The sequence below is a fragment of the Corythoichthys intestinalis genome, chromosome 3, assembly GCF_030265065.1.
Source record: "Corythoichthys intestinalis isolate RoL2023-P3 chromosome 3, ASM3026506v1, whole genome shotgun sequence".
In the NCBI taxonomy this organism is placed as follows: Eukaryota; Metazoa; Chordata; class Actinopteri; order Syngnathiformes; family Syngnathidae; genus Corythoichthys; species Corythoichthys intestinalis.
In genome coordinates this window covers 6,408,380-6,422,422 of record NC_080397.1, presented here as the reverse complement: position 1 = coordinate 6,422,422, position 14,043 = coordinate 6,408,380, and the positions used below count along the sequence as shown (strand labels likewise).

The 14,043-nt window shown below is 38.7% G+C and overlaps 1 protein-coding gene across 3 annotated transcripts in view; it reads right to left on the bottom strand.

Moving 5' to 3' along the window:
* Positions 1-14,043, bottom strand: part of LOC130912784 (uncharacterized) — a 239,286-nt gene that overhangs the window by 152,398 nt on the left and 72,845 nt on the right. For all 3 annotated transcript variants that reach the window (XM_057830826.1, XM_057830828.1, XM_057830827.1), the window contains 2 exons: positions 8,694-8,948; positions 3,268-3,355 (listed from right to left, as the gene is read on the bottom strand). In XM_057830826.1, the coding sequence (XP_057686809.1) occupies positions 3,268-3,355; positions 8,694-8,948 (343 nt within the window). The remainder of the gene's footprint in view (positions 1-3,267; positions 3,356-8,693; positions 8,949-14,043) is intronic.

The window sequence follows — 14,043 nt, the reverse complement described above, 5'->3', positions numbered from 1 at the left end:
ACACTCTAGTTTCAGGGCCATTGACGGCACGAGATGTCCAATCTATTAAGTATGCAACAACACTCTGTTTTATATCAAACCGTTCTATACGCCCTCTTCAATTCAACACGCAAATGAGAAGCTCCCAAAATGTATTTTCCGAATTTATTTTTGTCGTCTCTCTCGCTAAAATGTCCGGCGCAGCTTTGCCTTGAAAACTAAACTCTGCCGCTAGCAGCCCCCTCCTCCACTCCTCCCCCACACTGCATGAAAAATGGGAGCTGCGGCGCACCAGGATCATTGCTCGTGAGAGAAGCCAGAAACTTAAGAAGGTGGCTTGCGGCTTCAATACCATACAGATCTGTTATTTGGCAGCAATTTGGGTGAGCTGATTTGCTATCCCCACTTGTACATATTAAACAAAGACTGTCTTTACAGACACGTACAGCAAAGTTCGCCAATATATTGTTGCCGAGTCGGAGGGGGGCAGCGAATGAACATCTCTCTAGGGCTGTCCCAAACAACTAATTTTCTCCCTATTGCCGTATTTTTCAGACTATAAGTTGCAGTTTGTTTCATAGTTTGGCTGGGGGTGCGACCTATACTCAGGGGCGACTTATGTGTGAAATTATTTAGCACATTATGATATTATTTCACATGTTATTTTGGTGTTTTGGAGTGACACTGATGGTTTGGTAAACCTGTTAGCATATTTTTTATACTATAGTTTTCTGAATAACTTAATTGCTATGGCCACGTTCGCGTTCTGCCTTTAGCAATGTGTGTTCAATTGTATTATTGACTTTTTTATATTGAAATGCATGCTTTTAGTTTGTGGCGCTTTCACGCACAAGTAGGGGCCCACTCGGACTTGTTTACGCAAAGAAGAGCGTCTGAGCAAGTGGGCGAGAGAGAGAGAGAGCGAAACACGGCTGCGAACCTACGTTCATTGTTAATGCTTGTAAAATATCTCTACAGTGACAACGTCTGTGTGTATCATCTTTACTCTTGTTGTTGTTGTGTGTTTTCCACCCGCGATCGGACACTTAGAGCCAGCTGTGTGGTTGTTTGAACGATGTGCTAATGCTAGCGAACGCATCCTAACCGTCTGTGTCACTGCTGTAATAGCAGCTAATGATCATTTATTTACGTTGATGTGAACCTGTTTGGTATCGAGGACGAAATTGATTGGTATGATTTCTATTTTTAGTTTCACTCTTCAATTGATGGTGTCATAACGACGGCCAAAATAAAGTCAGCAAATTATACTGACGTCAAGCATCGTCATTTGGGAGTTTAACTCGCTGTATAGCCAGAACCAAGCCGTAGCGTCCTGGTGAGGACAGTATATTCGCATTTTGTTGTTCATGCATCATGTAACATTATCATACTGTACACTTATTCAGCATGTTGTTCTCTATTGTATTTTTATAGTAAATTGCCTTTCAAGGTGACATGAAATTTTTATTATCTTATTTCTTAGTTCTTATCTTATCTTATCTTAGTTCAATGTGTTGGATTTTATCAAGTAAATTTCCCCCAAAAAAGCGACTTATACTCCGGTGCGACTTATATATGTTTTTTTCCTCTTTGTTGGGCATTTTATGGCTGGTGCGACTTATACTCAGGTGCGACTTATAGTCCGTCTATTTTTACGATTAGTCGACTTATCTGATAATTTTTTTTCTTAATACTAATTTAGCAATGAAATTTTTGTTGACGCTTATTAATTCACAAAAACATTTTCGAACAAATAAATTATTTCTTAAAGTACAAACAAACATAAATAACAATCATAAATCACAAATAAACAATGAGGTCAAATGCTTTACACTCCGCAAAAAAAGCACTTTTCGTCATTGCATGTGGTGTCAGTAATAGATTTTTTTTTTTCTTTTTTAGTTTGCAAATGCTGCTAACCAGCAATTTTTCATGTTTGAAGCGTCACCTTTTAACCGCAATTTTGTGTTTTGGAGAAGATTGCCAATGTTTTATAACAGGTTAAAGTAGGTTGTTTTTTCACCATTAGCTTCAATGTAGCAATGCTAACGTTTACAGTGTCGTATCGAGATGTTTCCTTATTTTGTATGTCTGAACTTTAATTCTATAGCGTGTTGATGACCAACAAACATCTGTGGAAGGAACTGGAGTCTCATATGCCATACACATGGACGCACAATTGTATGCACACACGCCACGATAAAACGCAGCCGTGAAAATTACCCTTCTCATTTTTGTTTACTGTGCGATAAATGGACTCATTGCATATCGCAACAGGCTTAGCAACTTCAAAAAACATGTCGCTAGATAGTTAGATGGACTCACGATCTGCCAGCTTGTTGTCTCCTTTGATCTTCCAAAATTACAACCGGTGACAGCGCTTTAGGTGTTCATTCACAGCCCACGTGCATCCTGGTATGCAAGCTCGGCATTGACGAGACAGGACACAACAGTGTACCTCCTTTGTTTCGTTGAAATAAGTCAATGTGTTGGCCACGCGCTTTCCCCGTTTGCATACTGAACGTCCGACATTCTCAACTTTCCACGCATATATTTTTTAACCCTTCCATAACCGTCGACGGGATGTTGTGCTCATCGACGCATTTACGTCATCGATGACATCGATTACATCGACTAGTCGGGACAGCTCTACATCTCTCCCTCTTTAAATAGATTGGACGTCAATGGCAGCTAAAGGGTCATTTGGAGGCATTTCAGGTCAATTCCTCTTGATTTTCCATCACTTCCTGTCCATTTTGGGGCATAAAATGAACAGGAAGTGACTAGTAATTGCCCCCAACACACCGGGAAGAGTGACTGTGAATGCTTTGATTTCATTCGTTCATTTGCCTCTCACAGTCACAATGGAATGGATGTCTAGTGCCATCAGTGGCAACTAACGTGCTTGCATTGAAACTATTGTAGTTGAAGATTTTGATAGCAACCTGTTGGTTCCTTCTTTCCCCCCAAAAGTGACACCCGTTTAAAACGATATATCGATTCATGGCAGGAGCATATCAATAACCTTTTGGGATACAAAGTATCGTGAAATATCACAATTTCCATATACTGTCACACCTATAATTAAGATACACAAAAAGTCAAGATAAATCCACAAATGAGTCGCCCACTCCCCTGAAAAACACACGTACAACACAATCGCCACTAAGGCCAAACGCAAACAAGAGCAAATTGGGAGCAGAAAGTCAACCGAGCTGCAGGGAAGATACACTGAAAATGATACCGGATGGCGATGGGGGAGCAAAATAGACAGAGTAAAAGTCTTACCTGGAGGAGTTTGGCCCTGACTTTGTAGTATGCTTTGAGCCAGTGAATCTTTGAAGGAGAACACAGAGGGGGATCGTCCAGTGACACACTGACCAGAAGACAGAAAACAATATTTAACATTTTACCGGCTTGACATAAGATTTTGACAGTATCATGATACAACAACCTTGATAATCGATACAGTGGAAAACGAGAGGAGCACTCAGAAAGAGTATACCTCCACCTAAGTAGCCAAATTTAAAGCATTGCTTTATTTGGAAGAGTGGGCACTCCTTTTAAGTGTGAAACAAGTTATCGAGAAATTCCTTTTCTGACCTCTGTGACATTTGACCTGATGACCTCAAAATTTAATCAAGTCTTCTATTTCATATTGCAAACATATCCTGCAAGTTTGATAATAATCTCTTAGTTTTTTTGAGTTTTTGTGGAATTTATTGTTTGACCTACGACCTTTGACCTCAGATTTTAATTACCTCTTTCTTTTCATATTACAAACATACCCTGCAAGTTTGATGATAGTCTTTTAATTAGTTCTTTCGAGTTTTCATGAAATTCATTGTCTGACCCGTGACCTTTGACCTCATGACCCCAAAATTACCTCTTCCATTTCATATTGCAAACATATCCTGCAAGTTTGATAATAATCCTTTTATTTGTTTTTTGAGTGATTGCGAAATTCATTTTCTGACCTTACTACCCTAAATTTAAAGCAACACTAGATAACTTTCAGTTTTCTGTGATTTGTGTGACACCAGTGGACAAAAGTGGTGGTGTCTTGTTTAATGGCAGACCACATTTCCCTTGAGGGTCGTAAATTCCTGATCTCCCGGTTGCTTGCAGTCAGACTAAACTGGATGTGTGTTTCCAGTAGCTGTGCGAAGGATTAATAGCGATGACGTAATGAATCTAATTGATGCTATAACAATATCATATGACAACGTAACCGATGGTGAATATGGAGGACCAGGAGTGCACAAAATTAAATACACAATTAAATAAATAATTAAAAGTGCCTTTCAATGCTTCTATTTCGATATTTATTTATTCACTTAAATTTTTATATATTTATTTATTTCAATTTTTATTTATTTATTTCACTTTTTATTTATTTCATTCTTGCACTCTTGTTCCCCGTAAGACCGCATGAAATAATTTTATCTGTCATTGGCTCATCAAACTCAGTGGGCGGGCGATAACTAGGCGGGGTTTTAGTTGAGCGAGCTCTGAGTGAGTCAAACTACATGTCTGGAGTCACGATAATGCTCCTTCCTTCCCAACATGGAAGCAAGGCAGTGATTGCTGATGTTCTGCATGAGCGGTTTCTCGCGATAAACCGCTGTGTATTGCAAGCCACGTGCTCAGGATTCGGATTTCCTGCATCAACGTGTTCTGCTAACTCTAACATGTCCGTTATTAAATCCTGAGAAAGCTGATGCAGAACCTCAGCAATTGTTGCCATGTTGGCAAGGACTATTATTAAAGCAAGAGAGTTCACTGCTCATCTGCTACACTCAGGTTGGGTTGCTGAATCAATAATATTGCGAAGAGTTGAATGTGTCTTTTGTGTTGTTTGATCCAGTGTGCCTCTGTCAGAGGTGAGTAAGTGAAGACAATTGTATTTTTTGTGGTTTTTGTTGATGGGACGTGACTACATTGCATGGAGCGCTAAACTAGTTAGCGATTATGCTAATCAGTGTCTTAAGTGTCCGTTTGTACTGTTTTTAAGAAGCATATTAGCACTTAAGTTGTTAGATATTAAACTTGTCTCAATTTTTATAAAGAAACCACACACATAAACTCGTTCATACTGTATAACAGCTTAGTCTCCTTTCAAGACAAACTCAAACTTCTTCCTGCCTTCGACGGGGGCGGACGTGTTTCCTCCCTGCTCCTGGTGCTCGCTGTCTTCGTCAGTCTACTCTGTCTGCTTTTTTTGTATTTCCTCTGTGGATCAACTGTTGCTGGTCTCCCATATGTAAATGGATCTGATTAGTTACTCTCTCAGCGCAATTGACAAGATATTTTCAACAAGACACGGTGCACCAGGAGAGCCGTCTGGCCCAGATGGTACCTTCGCCGCTGGATATGTGAGAGATTCATGGGATCACTGGAAGCCAGCGTGTCTTACTGTCCTATCTGTGAAAGATTTCGAGGATATTTGGCTGTTTGGCGTGACGGTCGTGGGGTTCCTTCTGCTTGGCTTAGGTGCGCTGCTCTACCGGAAAGTTTCCAAGACGGCAGCTTTCAAGGAAATCAAAAAATTGTCCACGGATCAAACGGTGCGATTCAAGGCATTGGAGGACCGCATCAAGGCTCAGGTCGAGAACTGGTTCCGTGGACTCACGGTTCGGTCCGAGGAAGGATGGAGAAAAGTGGATGCTACCTGACGCTAGGTGACAGAACTGTCGAGGCAGACCGCGACTATTGGCAATGACTTCAGGGACCTGAGGTCCCACCTACGTCCTGAGGAGTTTGACTGAAGACCAACTGTATTTTGGACATTTTAAATTACTTATTCGGCTTAATTCGATTTTAATTTTCCTTTCCCTTTCCCGGACACCCTTATCCCACCCCTTCCTTCTCCTGGATAGAGCCTATCTCTTGCCCTTGATTCTCTTCCCAAAGCCGGTCGCAGGGCCCTGCGACTCTTATTTGGTCTACAGACACGTACAAATACTGATACACTTGTGCATACACACACTCACACACTAGCCCCCCCTCCAGTCCGCCACCGCCTTTTTTCTTACTAGCACTGACACCCACCCCCCCTAGCCATGAATGGTAGTTCTTTTCTTCGCAAAAAAAAAAATCCTGCACGTGACCTGTGCGTCGTGTCATATCCCTTCTATGTTGTATGATATATGTGTGTACTGCAACTTCTGTAACTGCTCTACTTGTAACTTGCGCTGTAATTTCTGGAGAGAGAAATTGGCGGTGCGGAACGTCTGCAGCGGCCCGATGCTCACTCATTGAATGGAATTTTGTTGTCATCTTGTGAGAGCTGGTGTGAATGACGAATAAATCTCTGAATCTGACTCTGACAACTGTAAATTGTCATACAAGTGCTTTGAAATTGGATTTGTTTTGTATTCATGAACAACTGTTTGATAAAGACAACTGATTCATTACAATCTACCTCCTCATTCAATTTTGTTGTTTACTTTAAGAAAATAAATCAGTCATTGACACAATTTATATCATCGCTTTACACAAACAAAAAATGTCAATCAGCACTTTTTTTTTTACTTTGAACAGGAGCTTTGTCTTATTGAGAAATTCTTTTTATGTTTTTATTCAGAACCTTTATTAAAAACTTACTAATTAAAACTTATTATTCAAAGGTTTTATGTACTTAAAACAGTACAGTTGTAGACGAAAGTTAAGTCAGGAAGCCATAATTAAACATTATTTTTGAAGGAACTAGTCATTCATTTTGTCGTTATTTACAACATGCCTAAAACAACTTCAAATTAAATTGTGAAGGTAATTGAAAAAAAGTGAAATTTATCAGACTAATCGATTAATCGTTTAATTTATCGTCAGATTAATTGATTCTGAAAATACAGTGATCCCTCACTATATCGCGCTTCAAACTTCGCGCTCTCAGTCCATCGTGGCTATTTTTCCAATTAAAATCATAAAGACAGTAATTTATTTTAAAATGTTAAGATGTATGCACGTATACATGTACAAATCATTGTTTTCTTTGATATAAAGTGATCCCTTGCTACTTTGCGCTTAAAACTTCACGCCCTCAGTCCATCGTGGATTTTTTTTTTTTTTTTCAATTAAAAATAAATAAATACTGATGTGCTGTCCCAAGCCAATTTTGCTGTCTCACGCTCGCTCCCTCTCCCTGCTCTTTGTTCATCAGAGAGTGAACTGGAGTTGCTTATTAAAGTAAACGATGATTGACAGACGGTTAAGCTTTCATCTTGCCAGAGACTCGACCTTAAAAGCGCCTCATGCATCAATCATCATTTAAGTTGTTAAACAGTTGCTGTGGCAACTCATTGTGTGTAAGTGAGCAGCTGAAGCAGATTTGAGTGGACACTCAATGTAGCCTTTAATAAAGAAATGCATTTTTTTTTTTTTTTTAAATGGATTGGGTGTCTACTTTGTTTCTTCAAAATTAATTTTAAAATAAATTATTTAAAATAATTCTTTCGGACAGTAAAATGTTTAAAACTTATAATTTTTACATTTAAAGTGATTAAAAACATTTATCAAAAAATACATATACCGTATTTTTCGGACTACAAGTTGCAGTTTTTTTTTTCCCCCCATAGTTTGGCTGGGGGTGCGACTTATACTCTGGAGCGAGATATGTGTGACATTTTTAACACATTATTATTTCATTTCACATGTTATTTTGGTGTTTTTGGAGTGACACTCAATGTTTGGCAAACTTGTTAGCATGTTCTTTATGCTAGTTATCTGAATAACTCTTTATAGCTATGTTACGTTAAAATACCGGCCACGATTGCATTTCGTTGTTCATGCATCATGTAACATTATCATACAGTACACTTATTCAGCATGTTGTTCTTTATTGTATTTTTATTTTAAATTGCCTTTCAAGATGAAATATCTGTTCTATGTGTGTGGATTTTATCAAGTAAATTTCCCCCAAAAATGCGACTTATACTCGACTTTTTTTTTTTTTTTTTCCCCTCTTCATTGCGCATTTTTCAGCTGGTGCGACTTAAGAGTCCGAAAAATACAGGTACGTAAAATGTTTTTTTAAATTATACTCTGGGGAAAATGGTAAAAAAAAGAAAAAAAAACATGTCTTGTATTTGGAGGGGGGGGCGCTACTTTGCGGTTTTTCACTTATTGCGGCAGGTTCTGGTACCCATTAAAAGCAAAAAATGAGGGATCGTGATCTCATTTATATCATAATTGTTACATTATTAGTGCTTAAAAACAATTTATTAAAATTATTAAAATTAAATTATATAATGATTTTTTTGTTTTTGTTTTTTTTTTAATTATACTTGGGGGGGGGGGGGGGGAAACAACATATCTTATATGTACAGTATCTCTTTCCAATACTGTTAAATTTGAATGAATACATTGAACACACCCGAAATTAATTTTTTTTTTTTTTTTTTTATGTAAATAAGCGCCGCCTCTACTTTGCGGATTTTTGATTTTCCTGGGTTCCCCACTAACCACGAAAAACGAGGGACCACTGTAATCGTTAGTTGCAGCCCTGTACGGAACCTAATATATGACCTCCGCTTCTGTAGGTTTCACCTACTGGTGGAGATAAAAATCAGCAAAAATACATCATATATTCTATATATACCTATTTCACGAATACAGACCAATAAACATTTTATACGACAGTCAAAATAATGGCAATTAAATTTAAAAAAAAAATTTTTTTATGATTGAGTCACAGCTAGTTCAGCTAATCATACCTGGTATCACTTCTGGTCTTGTTTTCGTCACTGTCCCAAATTTTGACAGTTTTGGGTTGCAGGTGCAAGGAGTCCCTCTGCCCTTCTGTTTCTGGTGTAGGTTTCTCAGCTTCTTCTTTGTCGCACGTAGGTGGTTGGCTTTCCTGAAGAATGGAATTGGAATGGAGGCATACATCCGGGGGATGGCCCGACTCGGGCTCGGAGCTGAGCTGGGAGCTGCTCTGGCTAATATTGTCAGAAGAGTCCAAGCGGCTGCTGTAGAGTTGAGATCATGATGTTTAGTATAATGTTCGGTTATAAAATTTGCTATTAAAAAAGAGCACTAAACAGGGAGGTAGGCTAGCAAGATGGATGAATTTCTATTGGGGTTTTAATGGAAAATGATTATTTTCCCTAAAATTAGTGGGTTCAATCAGTGTTTGCGATGACTATATGCCGAAAATATTTCTTTGACGAACAATTTCTTCATGACAATGACGAGACGATAACAAGCTAAAAACATGTCTTGGAAGACTAAAATATAATGACACGAATGCCAGTTTTCATCTGACGAGATGAGAACTAGACGAAAATGTGCCATAGTTTCCATCACATGTTCACAATGTAGGACATTTTTTATGTAGTTAGCCTGCATCGTAGCAGTGTCTGGTTGTGTCACTCATGTGACGTGCTGCGCCCTCCCCCAACTCACCCACTAGTGTCCTCTCCAGTCTCCCTATTGCTTGTTTTGAGACACACACGGTAAGATTTATCTTCTTATCTTGGCAAGAGAGAATACGCAACGTTGCTTTAGCCTTTAAAGGTCTGTGCTGAATAGTGCTGTAACGATTAATCGATTCACTCGAGTAATTCGATAAGAAAAAAGCTTCGAATCAAACTTTGCTGCTTCGAGGATTCGCTTAATTAGAGTGGCGTTGTAATGGTTTGATTGTAAAGTGTTTGCTTTTAGTTTTATTGATTTGGGTGGATACACAGCCCCTGAGTGGCAACAGTGAATATGACATAACACATCTGACATGGCTGGATCCAGCTGCTCCCTGTTAAGACCAACATGAGATTGTAAGTTTTTGTTTGAGCTAATATGATTGTTCATGCAGTCGTAATTTAGCTGTTTTTTTTTGTGGGAATATGTGTTTGGACGACTTGTTAAGAGCATTGTTTAAAAAAAAAAAAAAAAAAAAAAAATTAAAAAAAAAAAAAACCTTAGCAATTTATAGCATTTAAGCTAGCGGACTTTTGCTCTGCAAGTTAGCAAATTGTTCTTTTGTCTCACTTCGAGCCCCATTTGTTATTTTTTTTTAAGATCAGGTGTGTTAATTTATTGTAAAATGCATTTATTGCTCTTGTGGAATGATAGTGCAATTCTGCATAGTTTGAAAAAACACTAGGGAATTTTATTTTGTATTCGCATTTAATGGTCTTTTGCAATCTCAGAAAGCCTTTGTTTTTCATCTCTTAAAATTGATTCTGTAAAGCATTAACAGGTTCCTAATCCGATTACGTGATTATTCGAACAAATTAATGGAAAGGTTAATCGATTACTTAAATAATCGATAGCTGCAGAACTAGTGCTGAGTGATCATCACACATTAAATGTAACTCTTAGTGCTAGCATAGCATTTACGTTGGCGTTAGCATTAAGATATTGCTAACAGCTAGCGTCCTTTCAAACTAATTTGTGCCGTCCAGGTGAGTATAATTAATTGAAAACAATGTACTGTTTTCCTATTGAGTGTGTATTATCACATGATAGACTCGGAGATGCTTGTAGATGCTACAATGGGGTGGCGTAGAGTAGTTGTCCCCCAACTCACAGGTATAATAAGTATAACACCATTTACCAATATGTGCTCGTCTGTCAGTGTTCATTCAAAATAGTTAGAAACCTTTATTAAATTATTTTTTTGAGTGAAACATTCTAATTTTACAGACGAAAATATCGAGTAAATGCCGAATAAAACTAGTGATTTTGAAATGACTAAAATATGACGAAGACTAGTAAGTATTATCGTCCAGAAGACTGTGACTAAGACGAAAATTAAAAGGGCTGCCAAAAACAACACTGGATTCAATCTTTTCGGGCAAGCCGACTTTAGTTTTGGGGATTTTTCCCCCTCATAATAGGTATGCCTGCTATAAATTGCATGTTGAAGGGGCTCAAAATCTCCAGGACACGTTTGTCTTTGAAGGACCTCTGGAAATGACCAAATTGACCCTAAAACGGCCACTTCAAACCAAAATGTCAGGCATTTTTCTTTTCAGGCATGGCTTCTTGAGACTTTTTCTTGGTTCTTCTCACAGAAGACACGCCTGCCCAATTCCATGTCTCCTAGTATTATCCCTGCAGATTATACCTGCTGACAATATTTGAATGTTGGGAGTGAAGTTTTAGAGGTGAAACCCAGCAGACGTCTGCGAGGCTGCTCCGTGTTGCCGATGGCTAACGAGGAAAGTGGCGGTGATTTACTTAGTCTTGGCTGCACTCCAAACAGCCTCTCCCGCCCCTCCTTTTATTCCCGTCTGTACTGCCACGCCGTCGTGAATCTATCCCGCTTGCATTGATTCATATAAGAAATTGGCTGCAACTGAGGGTATCATTCAAGGAGGTGCACACAGGGCGAATTACACACACCTCACAAATAAAAAGATTCTCGGCCTCTTCGTCTCTGTCAAAAAAGCTGTAATACTGTTACGCAGGCGCCAGCTGCTGTAGCTGGACACTGAATGCAGAGCAGTTCCCTGGCAGAGGTTATAATCTGCACTCTTCATTCGCAATGGCACTGACCTGCCTACCCTTTACCAAAACTCATATATTAGCTTCCAAATTGTATTCAACATTTACAAAGACATGCATAGCACGTACATTTAGTTCATTAGTGCTGCAATGATTAATCAAATAACTCGAGTTATTCGATTAGAAAAAACCTTTGAATCAAATTTTACTGCTTCGAGGATTCGTTTAATTAGAGTGGTGTAGTGATGGTTTGTGTTGAAAATGTTGCATTTAGTTTTATTGATTAGGGTGGATACACTGGCCTCTAGTTGCAACAGTGAATATGCCATAACTCGTCTAACATGGCTGAAACCAGCTGCTCCCAATTAAGACCAACATAAAGTATGTTTTTGTTTGAGCTAAGATGTTTGTTTATGCATTCATTATTTACTTAGAAGTATATTTAGTAGTTTGTGTGGAAATATGTATTTAAACAATTTGTTAAGAGCTTTAAAAAAAAAAAAAAATTTTTTTTTTAAATAGTATTTCATACCAGTTTAGCTAGCGGACCTTTGCCATGCAAGATGGCCAATTGTTCTTTTATTGTACTTAGATCCTCGTTTTTTATATCGTTTAAGGCTCTAAGATCAGGTATTTTAATTTCTTTTTAAAGGTATTTATTGCTCGTGAAATGAAAGTGCAACTCTGCATTTTTCGAAGAAACACATTAAGGAGTTTTATTTTGTATTTACATTTAATGCTCTTTAGAAAGTGTAATCTTAGCAAGCCAAAATAAATATTAGAGTGGTACCTCTACATACGAAGTTATTTCGTTCCAGGACCTTGTTTGTAAGTCGAAATGGTCGTAAGTCGAGCAGGATTTTCCCATAAGAATACATTATAATTCCATTAATTCGATCCACAGCCCAAAAACCTACACTAAATCCTTACTAACTACTGATGGCACTATCACAAATGGCAATTACACACAGCAAAACAAATGAATTATTAATAAAAACCGGAATAAAAGAATAATAATTCCTGTAATAATGTAACGAATCAGACTCCAATGCGGAGGACGTGTTTTGCGTGCTGTACCTTAACGCACTGCATAGCTGACGTGACAGAGAGGGAATGGTGCGGTTCAGAGTTTACTTTCACTTTTAATGTTTTGTTGAGAACACCGTCAACTGCGGCGGACAGTAGGTGTGTTGTGCTGGACAAGGTCTGAAATAAATGATGAAAACCTGACAAAGCTGGCGATTAGTTTAGCGATGTGACCACAATAATAATTGTCACCTTAACTTATAAAGACTGGTGAACGGAGGTTGGAGGAGGACCGTGGAGACCGGAGACAGTCTACGGCTGAATTGTTGAGCCAGTTCACGCAACGCTCATATTTTTCTATCATTGCATCTTCATTTCAATGGTTTCACCACCTGTACCAACCTTTTTGAAACCTGTGTTGATTTCTCTCACAAGAAAATCCGCCGCGCGTCCGTCTGCGGCGCTGTCATGTCATCGTATTTCGAGCATGTCGTCTGATGGAGAGACTAAGGATGCAACAATACTTGGCTTTATATTAAACCGTTCGATACGCCCTCTTCGATTCAATACGCAAAAACATTCGATCCTAATGAAAAGCTCCCAAAATGTATTTTCCGAATTTATTTTTGTCGTCTCTCTCGCTAAAATGCCCGGCGCAGCTTTGCTTTCAATAAACAAACTCTGCCGCTATCAGCGGCGCACGCGGATCCTTGCTCGTGAGGAAACACAGAAACATAAGTAAGCGGCTTGCCGGCTTCAATATCGTACAGATCTGTTGTTAAGCAGCATTTTGGGTGAGATGATATGCTATCCCCACTCTTACTAATTTAACAAAGACAGTCTTTTTGGATACGTACAACATAGACCGGCATTATATTGTTGCCGACTTGTCTGCTATGAATAACCTCGCTTTGACAACAGACAGGTTAAGATCGTGGGTCACAGAGACCTAACTCACGGTTACATGATGAACAATGAGTGGCAAATTAAGAGCGCTGTACTTCAAACTCGTCCTGTTTATGAAAGTCGATTGTCAAAGCCTGCTGTTGTACAGTAATGAGCAGACGTGACTTCTGTGGCGTTTGTCAACTTTTTTTAATGCCCGACAACACTCGCGCGCGCACACAGCAAATATAATAATCAAATAGCAACCTAGATGTATTACGTTAGATCCCCCCAAGTCGTAGGCCATTGGCTGCGTGAGCCCAGAGTGATCATGGGACGTGTAGTCCATATACTACATTGATGAATTCAAAACCGCCATGACTGAATCGAAGCTAAGGAGGCCAAATCAATCCATACCATTGACTCTTAATGCTGCAAATATTGTTAATTCAGTATGTAACACAGATGGACTCTGACCACAAATAGGATGTTTTTCTCATGTGGTAAACATACCTGCTAAAAGAGTAATAGAAATCAACAGTGTGCCCCGCCACACTTTACAAACAGTAAAGATTGTTCTCAGCACTTTTATACAAAATTTCTTCGGGTCAGTAAGAAGCAAGCACATAAATACTATGCACTATAATGCATGTTTATATGATGGTATTGTTATTTTTGCTTGTTAGCAAAATAAAAAAACAAACA